This window comes from Amia ocellicauda, chromosome 16, assembly GCF_036373705.1.
Source record: "Amia ocellicauda isolate fAmiCal2 chromosome 16, fAmiCal2.hap1, whole genome shotgun sequence".
NCBI lineage: Eukaryota > Metazoa > Chordata > Actinopteri > Amiiformes > Amiidae > Amia > Amia ocellicauda.
Genome location: NC_089865.1, coordinates 25,929,671 through 25,949,985, shown reverse-complemented (window position 1 = coordinate 25,949,985; position 20,315 = coordinate 25,929,671). Strand labels below are relative to the sequence as shown.

Sequence of the window (20,315 nt, the reverse complement as noted above, 5' to 3'; positions counted from 1 at the left end):
GGGCACAGGGGCCAATGGCAGCTTTGATAGAGTGACGTTTCGATAGGGTTCCTACGGAAATGCACAGAAACCGCTCCCCTGATTTTAAAGAATAAAACAGGGATGTCAAAGATCCGGCCCGCCAGCAGGTTTCATCCAGCCCGAGATGTTTTGGGTAAAAAAACAAAAAAACAAACAAACAAAAACGTTTGCATACAGTATCAACTATGTGTAATAAGCAAAGTAAGAGGTTTCTATGATATGATACATTAATTAACACTAGAAGTGCCGAACAACCTACAAGCGCCAAAGCCGGTCTTTGTAACCGATAGCTCAGGCAAACCATCGTATAAAAAAATCCAACATTTACATAGCACAAAAAGAGTATTTAAATTGAAATATGACCATAAAACATTAATATTATTGCTATAAATAACATCAATACAATTTTATTTCTAAACGCACACACTGCAGTCAAAACATAAATAACTATATAGCCTACAATAAGCAAAAAGCTCAAAAACGGCATACAATAAGGGAATGAAAAAAGGGCAAATGTAAATATTGGAATAATGCTCAAAAGCAATATTTTATAGTTTAAAAATAACTATTGCATTTATCAAAACATAATTATACACTAAAGTAAACATTTTCAACACTGTGTAAACTTTGTTTTCAACATACAGTGCTTGTATTCACTGTAGCTTTGTATTTCAATAAACTATTTACTATATATTTAGCCTGCATACCTGACAGCTCAGGACAGTCCACACAGGACATGTTTCTCCACTTTCCCTGCAGGAGCTCGTACCTCACACTGCATTTTGACAGCCCTCTCCAGGTGAACAATTTTACTCCACGAATATATGACATCGCAATAAATGTTCCTCCGCTGATAATGTCCATGAATCATTATTTTGCGTGCGATGTGCCTGCGCTATTGCACTCTGTACTATGTGCAGTAGCAATCGTGTATTGATCAGTAGAGTAAAAGCACTGGGTGCCATTTGGACCTGGCGTTTCACTCGCAATATGTTCACAGCACTGGCACAAACCCACAAATTATCTGTCATTCCCAGTATACCTGATGGCCCTGAATCAGTCATGTTCATATACACGGCATGTCCTAAATATACACGGCAGCCTAAATATCCATGAGTCAAATTGATTTTAGCGAAAAATTATCCGGCCCCCATGAGGTCTCATTTTAACAAATCCTGCCCACTACCTAATATGAGTTTGACACCCCTGGATTAAAACATGAAAAAGTAATGTGCTTCATCTGAGTTTTCATGCTAATCACATGTATAATAGGCTTAGGGCTCATGTGATCAACATCAGAACTCAGATGAAGTGTAATGTCATGAGGAATTACAGACCATCATTTTAAAGTGTTACCAAATCCAAATAAGATAAAACATAAGGGGGTTATACAGAGAAAATACACAAGATCTCAAAATGTAGAATTTGTACACCTATTGTGCTTGTACAGCACAGGTATGAACAGATTTCTCCAGCATTTAAACATGGCACTTGAAGCGTATGGTATATGTTTATTATTGCTATCACTTATAAGTAAACTTTTCAGTTTTTAATTCACCATCTTTAAATCTTAATCAACTGCTGATAAGAAGCATCTGCATTCTAATCACGAGGAGATGCTGTTTAGTTTGTAATAGACACACACGCTGGGAGCTAAATCAGATAAACTGTGAGTATGACATGTCTGTTACAATTGGTGGCGGAGAACGCTTAGGTTCTTTGGAAAACTCTTTGTGTTCGAATGACAAATGTGAACTAGAGGCAGCGACTCAATCATTACAGGAAGGTAAAAAGTCAGCAACACTGTTTGGTCATCAATGTTTAAAGGGTAATCACCGGATCCAAACTAAAAAAACAGAAGAATTCAAGCCCTACTCTCCGTCAGCTTGCAAGGCCAGAGCTCACTCACCTGATTGAGGAGGGGGGCAGAGCTATGACTCGGGGTCTTGCTGTCAAAACAACCTCTCCAACACAGGCCTCCATGATAATGTTTTGCAAAGTGTTCAATAAAATCTCTTCTGTCAGGTCACAGAATTCTGGTAACCTGGACATACAGAATAAAAATATAATTACACGGTCCAGTAAAAAAACATCCCTTTTTCTGTATTTTGTTGGTGTTAAATTCATTACCAGGTGATGATAAACTATAATTTTTGCCCAATGAGGTTTCCACTTGTAGCTCTACTAGAACACAAATGTAACTTATATAATGAATGCCAGTCATAAAATTAATTCATTCAAAGGTATTCTATTTTTAGAAGTTCAATTTTATCATAGGGATTTGTAAACTAGATAATATTTCATAGCACAGAGAATGGAACAGAAATCAGAACTGAATTGACCCTGTTCCATCTCTTTGTGATCCACCAGTGTATTTTGGGATGGCTATAGATTCAGATAAACGGTGTACCATACAGATCATGATTTCTTCCATCAGCAGGTTATTTATGTAGTGGTGTGGTGCACCTACCAACTACCACAAAGCATCACAGGCTATATCTACTATATCTATTGAGACCAGGCTGTGTCTGAAACAACAATATTGTGCATTTCCTTGCAGATCAGCACTACACATGATCAGTACAACAAAGGTTAAGCCTCAAACTACCACAAATGACAACATGATAACCCCACAATGTGGCCCTCCAGGTACAGAATTAGACGCCACTGGGATGCATAACCAGCTGGGAGCAGCATGGTCTGAGGAGCCTCTCTCTTATAAACGTCTTCCTCTGTGCTCATTCTCCCTCACCTCTTAATGGCCTCCCGCACCTCCGGCTGCTGCTCCTGCGGTTGGAAACCCTGAGGATCGGCCTCCCAGGGCCCCGGCTCCCCCAACACTGTACTGGACAGGTCCCTCCTGACAGGTGTCTGGGGCGTGGGAGAGGAAAGTGCAGAGCCAGCGCCCTCTTCAGCTTGATCCTGCCGCGATGGCAGCCTAGAAGACTGTGGGCTCTTTAGCTGGGAGAAATAGGGCACCGGCTCAGTCAGGCTGTTCAGCAGGGACTGATGGAACTGAGGGTCATCCAGGAGACTCCTAAAAGACCAAAAACGGAACATAGTTTCTTGGCCAGTGGGGAAACTCTGTGGTCATAAGGGACAGAAATAATGGGATTGGGATTAGGCAAACAGTCCTGCCTCACACAAGACCTGCTCTCCCATCCCAGAGCCCTGCATGCGGAAGTACCTGATTAATGAGGTCAGGATGTCAGTGATGATTTCTCTCTCTGGCCCAGGAGTGAGAGAGATGCCTGCCATACGATCAGGCTCATCAGAATGCGTTAAAGGGGCAGGAATTGGCTTCATGGACCTGTAAGGAAAAATAAAAAAATCAAGGTTGAAGACACTCTCAGCACTCAACAGGCAGGGGCGTCGCAAGGGGGTAGGCATTTTCTTCTCACCTCTGAATGTAGTGCTTGTGCTGGAGGGACGGGAAGTTGCTCTGGAACTCCAGAAGCGAGTGGGAGCAGGCCGTCACTAACAGGTGGAGCAGGAAGGGTCTGGGGGGATCAGGTCTCCTCCAGACATCAGCTGCCTCCCTCTGGGTCCTGTGCTCAGAGCGGCCCAGCCCTGAACCTTTACTCTGGATTGGAGGGAGGTTCTGTCCACATAGAAACAGGGTTGTCTTTTACTACTTAGCCTGAAGGTAACCACAAAATCACACACCAAGTTAAATGTATGCATTTTCTGTGATTCACATGACATCAGGACAAATTCAGTTCCTGTAGGTTCTCTATGCTGAGCAGTGCATTTCAAAATGAAGACTCCATCATGAGCACTAAGGAGCATTCAAAAGAACTCCAGGACACTTTTTTTTATATATCAAAAGCCTAGAAAATCTCTTGGAGCACCACCACCAAACCCTGATTATATAAGGCCATCCCTCCAAACTGGATGACCAAGCAAGAAGGAGACTGATCAGAGTGATGCTACCAAGAAGAGGCCAATGGCACTTTGCAAGAACTACAGGATCTTATGGCCAAGATTGGTCAAAGTGTGTATGAGACAACAATATCCCAAGCACTCCACAACTCTGGCCTGTATGGTACTCAAGAAAGCCCACCTTGAATCCTGTTTGATGTATTCGAAAATAACACTGAAGAAATTCTGTAACCATGTGGCAAACTTTTTTATGGTCTGTTGAATCTAAACTATAATTTTACAGAGTTATGAAACAGGATGCAGTTATCTTTCAATTCGGAAGCACTGCCCAAGAGGGAGGGGTTTCTGCGCACTTCCGCGGGAACCCGATCGAAACGTCACTCTATCAAAGCTGTAATTGGCCCCTGCGCTTGTCACTCAGAAAAGGTTCCTTCCCACTTCCTGTTCTATAAAACGTGACGTCAGCGCAGGTTTGTCCTCTTTTGCCTCTTCGCGTGACTCAGGAACGTAAGCTCTCTGTGTCTGTGTTTGTAATAAACATTCAAACTGCGTATTTTGGCTGGCTGGCTCACTTCATAGTGTTGTTCACCACCGTTTTCACTACACATCGTCTCTGTCTTGTGTGTGTTTAGTTATTATTCATAGCTAATCCCGATTCTGTCCCGTCCGCGCACTGGAGGTCTGGCTGCGCTTTCGGTTTCAGTTTCATTCACAAGAAGAGCCTTTTAAAAATAATAGTCGTGTTTATATAGTGCTATATACACTCACCTAAAGGATTATTAGGAACACCATACTAATACTATGTTTGACCCCCTTTCGCCTTTAGAACTGCCTTAATTCTACGTGGCATTGATTCAACAAGGTGCTGAAAGCATTCTTTAGAAATGTTGGCCCATATTGATAGGATAGCATCTTGCAGTTGATGGAGATTTGAGGGATGCACATCCAGGGCACGAAGCTCCCGTTCCACCACATCCCAAAGATGCTCTATTGGGTTGAGATCTGGTGACTGTGGGGGCCAGTTTAGTACAGTGAACTCATTGTCATGTTCAAGAAACCAATTTGAAATGATTCGACCTTTGTGACATGGTGCATTATCCTGCTGGAAGTAGCCATCAGAGGATGGGTACATGGTGGTCATAAAGGGATGGACATGGTCAGAAACAATGCTCAGGTAGGCCGTGGCATTTAAACGATGCCCAATTGGCACTAAGGGGCCTAAAGTGTGCCAAGAAAACATCCCCCACACCATGACACCACCACCACCAGCCTGCACAGTGGTAACAAGGCATGATGGATCCATGTTCTCATTCTGTTTACGCCAAATTCTGACTCTACCATCTGAATGTCTCAACAGAAATCGAGACTCATCAGACCAGGCAACATTTTTCCAGTCTTCAACTGTCCAATTTTGGTGAGCTTGTGCAAATTGTAGCCTCTTTTTCCTATTTGTAGTGGAGATGAGTGGTTCCCGGTGGGGTCTTCTGCTGTTGTAGCCCATCCGCCTGAAGGTTGTACGTGTTGTGGCTTCACAAATGCTTTGCTGCATACCTCTGTTGTAACGAGTGGTTATTTCAGTCAAAGTTGCTCTTCTATCAGCTTGAATCAGTCGGCCCATTCTCCTCTGACCTCTAGCATCAACAAGGCATTTTCGCCCACAGGACTGCCGCATACTGGATGTTTTTCCCTTTTCACACCATTCTTTGTAAACCCTAGAAATGGTTGTGCGTGAAAATCCCAGTAACTGAGCAGATTGTGAAATACTCAGACCGGCCCGTCTGGCACCAACAACCATGCCACGCTCAAAATTGCTTAAATCCCCTTTCTTTCCCATTCAGACATTCAGTTTGGAGTTCAGGAGATTGTCTTGACCAGGACCACACCCCTAAATGCATTGAAGCAACTGCCATGTGATTGGTTGGTTAGATAATTGCATGAATGAGAAATTGAACAGGTGTTCCTAATAATCCTTTAGGTGAGTGTATATTCCAACTGCTTGCTGTGTTGGTTTTTTGTCCACAGGGCTTTTTCCTCCACAGCAGGAGCGCTAGCAGCGGCAGTAAAATCCGCGGCTCCGTGTCGTAAGAGATCTCCCCCCCGTGAGGTGTTCCTCCGCTGGCTTGCGCCTGCACTACAGCCCACGGCTGTGGCTGTAGGAGATCTTGCTCTCTCGGTTCGCCGAGAACAAGCACTGCTAGCCCTCCCGGTCCGTGCGTGCATGCCTCGGTTTTAGATCCCACTACGGCTGGTGGTCTACTACCCTCGGCCCCCGCGGACCCCGAACTCCACGTCACCCGGTGCCCCCGGAAACCCCAGCACACACGGTGTGGTTAAGCCTACGGGCCTACGTGGCGCTTGTATTCCAGCACCAGTTCACAGTCAGTTCACACCCAATTAATTGCCCCATCGGGGTCATATTGCAATTTCTACAAGAGCTGTTGGACCAGGGCAAGTACCCGTCCATGCTCAAAGTGTATTTGGCGGCCATCTCCACATGTCATGTTCGGATTGATGGCGAGCCTCCTGTGTCTCATTTTCTGGCTGTGCAGATTCTAAAGGGAGCTCGACGGCTCCTCGAACCCTTTCACTGCCCGCATGGCGCCTTGATGTAGTGCTGGACGCACTTTCCCAGGCCCCATTTGAGCCACTGAACTCAGCTGAGCTGAAGCTGGTGTCACTTAAGACTGCGTTTTTGCTGGCAATCACCTCTGCAAAATGCGTGAGCAAGTTACACGCCCTGTCCGTACACCCATCATGTGTCCGTTTTGCGGGAGATGGCTCCAGGGTCACGCTGCGGCCTAACCCTGCATTCCTCCCGAAAGTGCTGTCTCCATTTCATGTCAACAGGCCTATTGAGTTGATGGCTTTTCATCCTCCTCCCTTCGCTTCAGAGCAAGAGAGTCGGCTTCACCTGCTCTGCCCTGTGCGGGCCCTCAGGTGCTGTTTGGAACGGACTAAGGACATTCGGCGCTCAGACCAACTGTTTGTGTCTTATAAAGCGCGGACACAGGGCCAGGTGCTTTCAAAGCAGCGCCTCTCGCATTGGATTGTGCCTGATCACCTGGTGGCCCACTCGACTTGAGGCGTTGCCACATCGTAGGCCCTTTTTCATGGTGCCCCCTTGGCAGACATTTGTGCGGCTGCAGCTTGGGCCTTGCCACTTACATTTGCCCGGTTCTACAGGTTGGATATGACGGGACCGGTCCCTTCCATTGGGAACCCGGTGTTGGCTGCAGTCGAGCCCCAGTAGCCTGCAGGCTCTGGCTCCTGCCTTTCCTCTCCCAGTCTGCCCCTGTAAGTGCATCCTGAGGGAGCTGGTGAACCATGTCTTTCCCTTCCACCGGACTATGCCTTCCAGTCGAGCACCCACGCGAGCTGCTCCTGGATGTACAGACAGCCCTGTCAATGTGTTCCCAGGGCTTGTCGTGCGGCCTACAGGCATGTTGCCTTACGAGGCCACCCTGTATATAGTTCGTTCATTGTAATTGTGTTGTGATGGTGCATGCGTTTGGCCTGTACCCCGCTCTGTGTATTGGTCAGCAGGTCTGTGGCCGCTCTGGCTGTATTACGCCATAGAGCAGGGGACCACTGCTGTTGTCCTCCAGCGGAGGGCACTTGAGTTCTCCAGTGCCCCGATTTGTACATAGTTCATTTATTCGCACGGTAGAGCTGTAGTGGCCCTGTGTTAGCTGCGCTATTTGACAGGTGTCAACTGCTCCTGTGTTCCACGTGTGGCGCATGAGCCAGCTCCTGCACCCCGTGATGTATATATGTGTATATATGTATTATGTGTTAAACAGCAGGACTGTGGCTCCATTCAAAAATTGTAGTTGAGTTTCGCTGCCTCGCTGTGTATATAGTTCCTTTGTTAACACAGTAGAGCTAATGTTGCCCTGCGATAGCTGGTCTAACCAGCAGGCGTCAACTGCTCCCATGTTCCATGGGCGGCGCATGACTTTGTTCCTGTTCTCCGTGGTGTATATAGTTCGTTTGTACGAAATCTAAATTGTCAGCACAATGGAGCTTTTCCACTCTGTACTGTTTAGTCGAGTTGGATGCTCTTGTGCTGCACGCTGACAGCATGAAGGTCTTGCTGTCACGCGATATGTATGTATTGTATATTGTTCAGCTCGGCTACTCTGTTGACTAGCCAGCTATGTATTATATTGTATTTTTCTCATTGGGTCTGTGGCCCCGCTGCTATTGGATCAGGGGTCCACTGCCATGATATTGCGTGGAGGCCGCACAAGTGCCCGATTGCCCGCGCCAGACATTGTGCAAGTAGATTACGGTCTCGCTCCTAGCTGCACTAGTAGAGCAGCCGGCCTTGCTCTTGTAAGCGGAGGGCGTAAGAGTTAACCTCTGTAGCCCCGCTTTGTATATGCTGACCATATGCATACCATATGCTGTATGTGCAGACAGTTCCCGGTACAGCGTGACTACGGTCCTCGCTGTTGGACGGCTCAGGTGTGGCCCTATGGGGCCCCTGAGGTTACCGTCTGGAGTTGTGTTGCCGAGGTCCCCTAGCGATGCACCTCGGGGCAGGCTCCCTTATCAGCTCGCTGCCTCCTCCCTTGCGACGGTTTTGTTATACAGTAACCTCTCCCCCTTGGGCAGTGCTTCCGACTTGAAAGATAACGATAGGTTGCGTATGCAACCCCGGTTATCTGAAAAAGGAAGCACTGCCCAAGGGTTGCAAGGTCGCACGGGAGTCCAGCTCCCGGCAAAAGAGGACGAACCTGCGCTGACGTCACATTTTATAGAACAGGAAGTGGGAAGGGACCTGTTCTGAGTGACGAGCGCAGGGGCCAATGGCAGCTTTGATAGAGTGACGTTTCGATCGGGTTCTCGTGGAAGTGCGCAGAAACCCCTCCCCCTTGGTCAGTGCTTCCTTTTTCAGATAACCGGGGTTGCATACGCAACCTATCGTTCTCAAATGGAACTGGCTGGACTGAAACAGAGCCTGACAAATATTTTCAGGACATTACAAAATCTGTTAAAAAAGATTTAGGCACAGTTTTGTGTTAATGGATTCGACACATGCTTTTTTAATTATTTGTGTAATCAGTAAATATCTGGACAAACTGAAATGTCAGCAAATAAAAGTGTGGGGAAAAGTTATTATTAATCACATATACTTGGCAGTTCGTACTTCTAATGTCTCTGAGATTCCATTGTGGATAAATTACACAGTTTAATTAATCACATGCAGAACAGTTATAGTGACCACAGGCATTTTCATTGCAGCTCACATTACTAAACTGGCAAAAACTGTGAGTATTCACTTTACTGTAGATGTGTTCCTTTCTATGAAACTATTTATGTCTCAGTTAAGAATCTGTAGATTTGTACATGTACACATTGTTCCATTTCTCTAGGATCGGAAGCCACTACAAGTTTACAAAAGACCCTCTTACCCCAACCTGGTGAAAGAGATATAGAAGCTCTCCCCTTTTGGCCAAACCATGAATACATTTGTTATATATCGGGGCAGGCAAGGTATTTACCACAGGGGTTTCCATAGGTTCTAACGCTAAGGATGTTGAGCATCACAGTTTGTTGTTAGTTAAGCACTTCCTGGTAAAACGTGTTATGCAGACTTCCACAGTAAATAAATGCACTGGTTGAGTTTACATTATTTCACTGTGTCCATTTCTATATTTGGATGTAAGCCCAAATAGAGAAGCATGAAAATACAACAACATTGGTAAACAGCTGTTAAGTTATGCATAATGCCCTTTTACAGTTAAGTGTTTTTCCTGGACACTGTGTTTTTTTAAGCATTTGAATCCATGATTATACAACAGTATTATTTTTATTATATATATGGCTGTGGCAGTCATGCACTACAATGAAAACAGTGCCCAACTCCATGCACAAACAGCCTTGGCAGAGCTGAAATACTTTCTGAAATATAAAATGGGTGGCTGTGCTGTATGAAATATCTTGGAAGCATCAACATTCGGTTAAATTGTGTCATTTGATAAGCATTAGATATGTTAGATATCGTGTTACCAAAATACATTTATTAATTGTAACAGATTACATAGATTCTGTGTTCCAGGAACTGTATGTGACTTTGCATGATGGAGTACCACATCTTTCACACACACCTGCACGTTTTACATTACAGTTTGATTATTAGCAACACAAAGTCACATAAAACCATTATTTGAGGAACCGCATCTCTTAAGACCACATGGACCTTACCTTGTACTTTCTGACTTTACTGTCCATTTTCAATTCAAGACCTGCAGACCCCTGCAAAGAGAGAAATCAACCCGCAAACAGGCATTAAAGCTGAACAGAAAGTTAAACTTTTCAAATTATTACAAAACATTGTCTTATTATGAGCTGTGCCTGTGGAGCAGGGTAGAGGGTTTGCAGTAATCTGAGTTATACAACAAACTCCACAGCAGAATGGATGGACTCTGCATTGGCAGGCTGATGGAAGAATGCTGAACTTGTACATCCACCCATTCATCAATCCATCCATTCATTATCTATAATCACTTCATCCAGCACAGGATCACGGTGAGATGGACCCTAACTGGGTGCCAGGCATGGTACAACCGGGACAGGATGCTCGTCCATCATTGGGCAGCACACACACACCACATGGCAATTTAGAATAGCCATTAAACCTAAGCAGCATGACTGTGGGAGTAGGAGGAAACTGCAGCACCGAGAGAAAATCCATGTGTTGAGACCATGCAAACGCCACAGGCAGACACCCAAAGCCAGAATCTGGGTCCCAGGTGCTGTAAGACAGCAGTGCTAACCACTGTGCTGCCCAAACTCGTACATGTAGACCTACAATGGCCAAGCAGAGGTTTCAGATGGCTGTGATCCAGTTCCCTTTCCATAGATTGATCACTGATCGCTACATGGGGGGTATTTTAAAATGCCTTTGTTAGCATTACAACCAGGAAATAAAATTAACACCCGCCACCCGCCAAATGCGGGTAGATTTAGCCAGTGGCGGGTAAATCTGTCAATCTTACAAGCCACTTTGACGGGTAGCCAACAAGTGTATTGGAACTCAACTTTTAGTTTCTGATCGAGTATTTGTCGGTATGTTTCAAAATACGAATTAATTTGTTGACGTTGTAGTGTTGGTATGTTAGTTGATTTCGCAAACCACAATGGTTTTTTATAAATATATGGCATCTGGCCAGATTTCGGTCCTCGAAACGCACAGTTATGTTTCCGAACATAGACCGGCAGTCTGAGTGTGATTTGGCGAGGAAAAGTCAATAGTTTAGTCAAGTATATGGTATAAATTAGCTATATACATAGGTCTTATACATTTTGTATTTCACTGTTGTGAGCGGAAAACATTGCCACAAGGACGCTAATGTTAAGGCATTTTCATTGCAGCTCACATTGCTAAACTGGCAATTTAATGAAAATGTATTAAAAAAAATGAAGAAAAAAAACATATTGGTAGCTCAATTATAGTTAATTTGAAATTGTGACAATAAACAGTTGTGATAATGTCGGGACAATAATACCCAGTCTGACACGAGGTGCGTGAGAGTTGCTATTATTATGCCATTTCCATACGTCTTCTAATACTGTACTTTTACATACATATTTATTTAACACATTTTTTGTGTTAGATAAGTATTGATCAGTTGCATCAATTACAACGTATTCATTTATGGGGAAACGATTTGCGATAGAGACACGCATTTGTTGCTGTGTAGCGAAGATTCTGCTGAAGAGAAACGTGCGGTTTGTTTACATTGCGTCTTGGCTGGCGTACATGGTATTGACCAATGGAAAGGACGTTACTGTCTGTCATCATTCCTAGAGACAATATATTTTTTACACACCGTGACTCTATGAATATCTAGTCAATCCAATTAAATCATTTTAATGACGTGCAGAAACCCAGAGAAGGGAGTACCAGTGAAAAGGAAGAGGAGTATGAAGAGCAATAATGTGTAACCATATAACACCCCTTCTCATTAGTTTAGTGTGTTTATACAGACCCCCATTAGCTGCCATGTTATTGTATATGTGATTGATTAATTTGAAAAAGATGCTCTCGCACACTGTCTCTACTAGCAAGTGATATAATTCAATAGAATGCAATGTTTTGATCAAAAACCTTATAACACTTGCAAGTAGAAACTGTGGGAGCATACTTTTTTCTATCCAGATCCTTTTCCCTCATACACACCTGTCTAGTCTATACAGGTGTGCAATTAGCTTTTGTTATTGTGATTGATTAATTACCTGAATAAATGCCACATTTTAACATGTTCACCACACATTTACGCACCCTTCATGCATTTTTGGTGATGTTTGCCTCTGGCTGGTAAAAATACCAAGTGGCTGGTAACTTTTTTTGTTTCTACCACTGTGGCTAGTGGCCAAAAAAGTTGATTTTATTCCCCTGAATATCACTGAGAATGTAATCAAAGCAGGATCCACCTTTCACATGTTTATGGAGGCATCATTGAAAATGCATCCATCTGAAAGACAGTTGTCACAAAAGTTCAGATCTGTCAATAGCATTCTAATGGATGAATTCTGGAAAAATTTTCTCTCTCATCAGATGTAGCCTTTAGTGCTGCAGTAAACATTGGCCCGGTTTGCCTTTATTTCACTTTAAAGAGCTGAAATGGGGAACAGATGCATACTGTGATGAACAGGCTTGAGTCATTATCCTTTGTTTAAAATGAAAACCCAAAAATACAAAATCGCTGTTAATGTGTGTGTGTTACTAGGACAGTCAGATATAAACAGTTTTTGAGCTTTATCCATCTCTCTCTCTCTTTCTCTAGTGTGACGGGACAGGGCTCTGTCCCTTTTAAGGAATGGCCGCCCAAGGTAGAAAACTACATGTCCTAGGAGCCCCTGCAGTAGACACAGGAAGGGGCGGGGCCTCATGAGTATATAAGAGAGCAGGCAGACAGAGTAAGGGCAGTTGGTGGGAGGTTGCAGTCAGGGACAGACACAAGCATGGATAAGCATGAGAGGAACTTCTAGATCCTGTTGCAAGCTTCACCCTTCACAGAAGGATGTACTACCAAACTGCAAACGTGAATAGTGTGATGAGAGTGTATACTGGCGAGTGAGTAAAATTGCCAAACCTTTGCTAACAGTTACTTTAATAATAATAATATTATTATTATTATTATTATTATTATTATTATTATTATTATTAATAAATGATAATAAAATACCCTGTGTTTTGGGAAAGACAAAAACGTGTTTAGGGACCCTGGGATTGTGGGGATAGTCCATCGATGCAGGACACTAAGAATTGAAGATCCACTCAGACATTCTCAACTGGGAATTGTTATCCTGCCACCTGCTGGTGGTTGGGGAGAAAACATTTTCCCAAAAGGACTTCCCCTATTTGTTTTTTTTCCTGAACTGATGTGGTCATAGATAGGGAAAGGAAGGAAGTAAGGTAGGCCTGAACAAGGCTAGGCATTTTTTTTTTTTTTTTTTTTTTTGTCTAATTGAGTGTGTATTACATTTTGGTTTGCATTAAACTTACCTGGACAGAAGAGTCCTTCCCACAAAGCACCTGTCTGGACATCTCATTCTTAACACACCCACCCACACCCACTGTCACACTAGTTAATGCTTCTATATTTCAGTATTAAAACTCCACCTAACCTCATAATCCAACTCACCTTCAAGTCTCCACACACACACAAATATGTGCATCTAAATGGGAGGAATGGATTACTTAAAAGCTGGTGTTTACCTTTGCTTTTTTTGTTCAGGTCGGGGTCTGCCACGGTCAGCCGATCTGAGGATGTTAGTGTTTTAAATATGGAGTCTATTTAAATGCATTCGAAGGGGGCTTTTGCTAAACTGCTTTAATCTATATATAGGTATTAGAAACATGCATGTTCTTTAGTACAACATGGGTTATACTACTTGGGGAGGAATCGATATACCTGTAGGTGAGCGCCGCACAATCTCCTCTGTTTTAAATGTCCTTAAGCATGTTGTATTAGAAGTAGGGGGGAATAGTGATGTTCCTATAGATACCTACTAGAAATAATTACTTTAATTGTATATGCATTGTGTTCCCCAGTTAGACTGACAGAAGAAATGTTAATCATTGTTGATTATAAAGCTATCAACAGATGCTGTACAGAGCGAATGTTCCCTACCTTTGTAATAGTGGACTCTTCCATTTCTGGGGGAATGAGTATAAATGCTCTACATACAGACAAGAAGGGGTCTTCTCTTTCTACTGGTCAAGAGGAAGGGCCACTAACAATTTGTGGTGCCTTTTGTTAGTACCTAATGCAGTTTTTACTGTGATTCAGTGTTGTTCAATAGTGCTATTTTTCTTTTTTATATTTTCTATGAAATAATAGAATCCTTTTTGTTTAAGGATGTTTTCTTGGATTTACTTTTCTGGAATCTAAAGTAAAATACTTGTTTCCACTGGAAGTCTACTGTCTCTGTTGCCTCAATTTGGTTTGGTTTGGACAGCTATTATATTTAGTAGCAAGTCTGTTCTCCATTGCCTGGGACCTCATCACACACAAAAGTCTTTTTGCTACTATATATAGCTCTAATCCTGTTGAAAAATAAATAAGAGTAATTGATCTTTACTCTAAATCCTACAATTAAGCAAGCAAATGACGGAAGAAAAGGAATATATACATTTCTCGGTGTATCGACATTAGGACCATACACATGAGCCTGAGCAGCCAGGACGATCTGAGTTCAAAGTAGTTCATAACACACAAGTTCTTTGCATCCTTTGTAAACCATACCTCATAAAAATAGTCTTTTTACTGCTTCGTTACTCTGTTCATAACTAGCATTAGGGCTGCTCTGTTCTGTTGTGGACTCAGTGGAGCAGCTAGTGTTTTCTCTGCCAGCTTCAGTTGGTATAGAGACCCTCTCTGTCGTGTGACAAAACGACCCATGCAATGCAATTTGTCATTACATGTGTAGCATAGAAAAAGTTGGGAATCGGCTTCCTGGGAAGGTAAAGATAATTGGCACCAATTGGAGAAAAGGTGTACATGTGAACAATGCATGTTGATGTTATCTAGTTCCATTGAGCAGGGTTGATCGCATGTACAGGGCACACTGACCTCATGTTGTCAAACTGTGTACTGCATAGAGAATAATATTTAATTTGCTCACCCGAAAAAAGTCGTGGAGTCTTTGCATAACAAAATTTGGTGCCCCATTTTTAACATTCCCCCACTGTGAAAACCACTGATCTACAGAACTGGGTTCAGTGCAAAACAGCATGACAGAAATTTCCACACAAGCCAAATGGTTACTGTCATCACCCATCGTGAATCTCCTGATCCAGGATTGGGAAGATGAATCTTACTTGAAAAGAAATGGATACTAGAATAATAAAATGAAATAAAACCACCACCCTCCCATATGTGAGGGAAGGGCAGAGATGAGGAAGAAGAGGAGGGCCCCTGGAAGTGGACTACCTTGGGCTGTGTAGAGGGCTTGGTGTCTCTGTCCATCACAGTGAACTCATTCTTCTGTCTCTCCTTCTCCAGCTCCCACTGCTGAAGTTCTGATCTGTACTGTGTCAGGGCGCCTCCTGTGGTCACCTGAAACCAGTGTCCACAGCCAGTGTTAAACAGCAGCAATGGGCTGTAGTTACATACTATTAATGCCAGCCATAAGACTTACACTGCTATTAAGAACTTCTGGAAAAACTCATCACCTGGTAGAGGCCATCCTTACCTGGCAGATGAGATCCTGGACACAGAAGCTGGGGCTCCCGGAGGCACAAAGGGTGATGACACAGTGAGAGCTTTCCCCTGCAGCCAGCTCTCCACTCTCTGGATGCATCTGCACAACCTGTACACAGCATCACAAGAACAGCTTAGACTCCCACTGCATCGCATAGTTTAACCCTAATCAGGATTCTCAAGTAGCAGACTATTGTACTAGTTTGTAAGAAACTGAAATGCAATATGATTTGAATTTTTATAAACAAGTGATATTCCACCCTCCTTTTTTTACCCATATTTTGAATAGTCTCTTGTTGAATTCAGGTACAACTTTACAGCTCTCAAATACTGTCAAAGCAATCTGCTATTTTGCTCTTACGAAAATGAAATATATTGCAATATATTTTAAAATATGTGTTTTGACAATAAATATATTTCAAAATATATTGCCATACTTACCATATATGTAGCCTTCATAGCAAAATATATTGTAGAGTATGCCATGGATAAAATATATTTCCTGGTATATTATATAATATATTATAATACACACAATCTATACTGTAATATAGTGTGCTTGCTGTTGCAAGTAATAGATAAACCATTCAAATAAGAGTAATACATTTGGGTTAATGTTAGAATATTTACTTTGTTAATAATGTGTATTATTACAGTACAATTAAACATTTGTTAATTAATTCATGTATATATATGAAGACATTATAGCTTATAGAGAACATTTTGCACCTGTACATACCAGTAAAATATTTTTGTAGCTTTACTAATCTAATATATACAGCTCTGGAAAAAAAATAAGAGACCATTGCAATTTGTTCTTAAATCAGCATCTCTACATGTATGGCAGCCATTCCATTCCAGTGTCTGTTGAATTCCAACACAGGCACACCTCAATCTACTGAATGATGTACTGATTAGGTGATCACCTGAACCAAATCTTATATAACGAGGAAAAGTATAAAAACCACTGCTGTGGTCATCACTATCCTCTTGCAATAGGACCAGCTGGATGGCAAAAACAGTGCTAGTAGTAATTGGAATCAAAAAATAACTATTGACATCAAGTGACCTACAAAAAGAATGGCAAACAGCAGCTGGGGTGAAGTGCATGGCGAGGACGGTTTGAAACAGGTTCCTAGAGGCAGGGCTGAAGTTGTGCAAAGCTAGAAAAAAAACCTTCATCAATGAGAAGCAAAGAAGAGCCAGGTTGATGTTTGCAAAAGACCATAAGGATTGCACCGTAGAGGACTGGAGTAAGGTCATCTTCTCTAATGAGTCAAATTTTCAGCTTTGCCCAACACCTGGACATCTAATGGTTAGATGGAGACCTGGAGAGGCCTGCAAACCACAGTGTCTCGCACCCACTGTGAAATTTGGTGGAGAATTGGTGATGATCTGGGGGTGCTTCACCAAGGCTGGAATCGGGCAGATTTGTGAAGGATGCATGAATCAAGCCACGTACAAGGTTGTCCTGGAAGAAAACTTGCTTCTTTCTGCTCTGACAATGTTCCCCAACTGTGAGGATTGACATCAGGCATAAATCGAGCCTCCTCCAATAGGAGACTGGGGGCTGAAACCGGAGTCTGACCTCGCACACTCAAGATCCAATCGCCTATGATCTAAGGGCATAAAAAGTAGCACACAGCACTTTCTCTTTCTCTCTCACCTGAACCGGTAACTCGCTGCCTCAACTCAACTTAGCTCTGTTGCCAGAACCGGAACTGGAAACCAACCAAGTCTTTGCCAGCAACAGAAGAGTTTAACTGGCAGAAGGAGATTGAGCCGTACGAAGAATTCTTTAAAGAACTTTATTAAGTAAAGAACTTTAGAACCTGCGCCTGTACCCACCTGATCAATGGAGTGTATGCAGCTGGACAATTGACTAAGTCGACAGTAATACAGAAGTGTTCAGTCATTTAAATAGCTATTGAGTCTTAAGAAACTTGACCCTTGGAGACTAACAGGGCCCTGCTTTCCTCAAAGAGTAACTACGGTGGAAAACGCTGCTTGCCAAGAAGACATCCTGTGCACACCCTTGGAGCCTTCAAACCAGTGGAAAATCTGTTTGGAAAAGACTATTTTCGCGAAACCCCAACTTCCAGGAGCATCGACTGAAGTGGAAATTGGACAAAGCCGAACCGGACTGCCTTTGTTCCAAACCACACGGACCTTGTGCCATGTGTTTTTATCTGATCCCGAAGGCAGGGAGGCCTCTCTGCGACGAAGTTCAGATAAGTTTAACAGTTTGGAGTTTATTATTCATGACATTTGAGAAATCAATTAGAAATGTTATTCTGTGAGTCATAAACTTTAGAATGTGTAATACCATTTAGTATTTTCTAAAATATAAATGAGTGCTGCATTAAACTGTTTTGTTTGACAATTTTAGAAATAAAATCTGTCAACGCCAAGAAATATCTTCTCATTCCTGTTTAACTGTTTAGTAATTGACACACGTTAATATCACATTTTGCCAATGTGTTTGTAATTTTGTTTAACGATTTGTGTGGTATCATATGCGATTCCATGGTCTTTGATTTGGTCACGGAAGTGATTTGTCTTTGATTTGTTGATCTTGAGTGAATTTTAATTAGTTTTTCCCTTTTTGTATAACTAGTGTAGTGCTACATTTTATCTTTTGTTTTTAATAAATTTGAGAATTTATATCTTTGGAATTGGTGTCTGCATCCAATTATTGCAGAAAATGAGTTCTACAAGATTCTAGGATTCTTGATAAGGTGATACTTAAATTACACTACATCAGTATAAAATGAAATATACTAAAGTGGCGATAATTGATATATAAAAGTATATTTTGAACATATATTATAAAATATATTAAGTATATTTATAAAATATATCTTAAAATATTTTAAATATATTTCAGAAGATACTTTTATAAGCACACAAAATGTTTCATTCAGTGGATTTAGCCCTTATTAAGTTATTTATACTTGTAGAGTACATCTCCAATGGAAAGCAACAGAAATACAAGGATAATCACAAAGAAAATGCAAAACACAAGTAACCGGCTTGACTGGAACAAAGACCAAAATGGCCAAGATATTATTTCCATGACCATTTTTTTTTTTATTGTTTTATAGCTACTGGGCAAGATTTGACACAAAAACACACAGGTCTGGTTCTAGCATTTTTGCCCGCCCCTGTGAAATAAAAAAAATATAGCCCCCCACAATCCCACTCACTGTTTTAAAGTGGATAATAATAATAATTTTAGAAATTACCCACATTGTCAGCACAAGGTAATGGGAAAGACAATAATAGATAATGCCACAGCATGCAGTGTAACGTAAAATTAGAAAGTGTGTATTTCTCAGGCAGGTACTGAAGCATATTCACTTGGGAGCGGCACAAACCTGGCCTGCGTTGTGGATACAGCTGTGCCAGGTGTAGAAAACCCTCTCCGTCTCTGAGGTGTTGTAGAGGAAGACCATGCGGGTGTTCTTGGAACAGACTGGGATGTCTCCAAAGGAAATTCGCTCCTCTGATAGGAACACCAGCTGCAGAGACAAATCTTTAGTCTACAGCCAAACAGCTTTAGCAAGACTTGACATCTACACAGAATAATAACATGCATACAAACTGGTAATTCTTTGGGGTAGAACACTCAGAAGAGGTATTTTCTTATTTCTGGAGGGGTGGCACAGTGATACTATATTTTAAGCTTGATCCCTTAATTCTTTTTGTGTAAAGACATACTGACTGAAAGCAAGCCTTAAAATATATGTCTTAGGTAATCTTTCCATGCATTGTCAGCTATCTGCTTTTGTGATGGTGGTGGAAAACACATGTATATATAATCCATCCATGTTCATGACACAATGGGATGTAAATAAATACTCGTTAAAAAAAAAATCATTATTATGACAATAGGATCTTGTTATTGTTTTAAAAAAATGCACACACACAGTCACAATGTCTGTTTAGGTTCATCTTTTATACATAGTCTTATGCCAGTCTTGTGGAAGTTATAAAGCAGAAAGCATAGAATCCACAGCATGTAGAGAAATGTCCCTCTGACTTTAGATACGGACTGTAAACAAAGACCATAGACCAAGTGTCTGTGTGGGATTGTCAATAAAGCTCTTGGCCAAACTACAAGGGAGTAATTTGGGTGGACGACTGTGTGCGAGTGAGAGGCATGCCTTGACACAACCTGATGGGTCTCACCTGTCCTGGTAGGGGCACCTTTTGGGTACTAGACAATGAGGAGGGGGTGCCATCACTTAAGGGGGCAGCTTCTCCAAGGGCCCTTGCATCATACCCGGCTCCTTCAAATGACACCAGAGCAGAGTCTCCTTCCAGGATGTGAATGGGGACATCCACCTGCGAAAGACCACACACAAACACCATGAAAAATACTCAGGAGTTCCTACAGGACTTACTGAAGATTGGTCTGATTTAAAGAGAAGTCTTCTGCTCTTATGACTGGGCCTGTTCCTTAAGGGAGGTAAGAGAACACAAAGTATGATAGGCTTTCATTGTCATTTCAACATCAGAATTGTCCTCCTGGAGCGGGTTGTACTAACGGGATCCAATCTTGAACTCTGCACGAACTCTGTATACTTCATCTAGTTCACCGACGTCAAACACGCAGACTGCAGGTATTTAAAGGTTATTCGGGTATGAAACCGGTATAGATTAAAAGCATGAAGTATATTTAACTTCACATAA

The 20,315-nt window shown here is 42.3% G+C and overlaps 1 protein-coding gene across 2 annotated transcripts in view; it reads right to left on the bottom strand.

Annotated features, from left to right (window-relative positions):
• The window catches only part of cfap65 (cilia and flagella associated protein 65), a 59,381-nt gene that overhangs the window by 4,816 nt on the left and 34,250 nt on the right, over positions 1–20,315 (bottom strand). For both annotated transcript variants that reach the window (XM_066688043.1, XM_066688044.1), the window contains exons 24-32: positions 19,812–19,967; positions 18,998–19,141; positions 15,613–15,729; positions 15,351–15,476; positions 10,114–10,164; positions 3,423–3,622; positions 3,209–3,331; positions 2,774–3,058; positions 1,931–2,065 (exon numbers count right to left, since the gene is read on the bottom strand). In XM_066688043.1, coding sequence (XP_066544140.1) covers positions 1,931–2,065; positions 2,774–3,058; positions 3,209–3,331; positions 3,423–3,622; positions 10,114–10,164; positions 15,351–15,476; positions 15,613–15,729; positions 18,998–19,141; positions 19,812–19,967 — 1,337 coding nt within the window. The remainder of the gene's footprint in view (positions 1–1,930; positions 2,066–2,773; positions 3,059–3,208; positions 3,332–3,422; positions 3,623–10,113; positions 10,165–15,350; positions 15,477–15,612; positions 15,730–18,997; positions 19,142–19,811; positions 19,968–20,315) is intronic.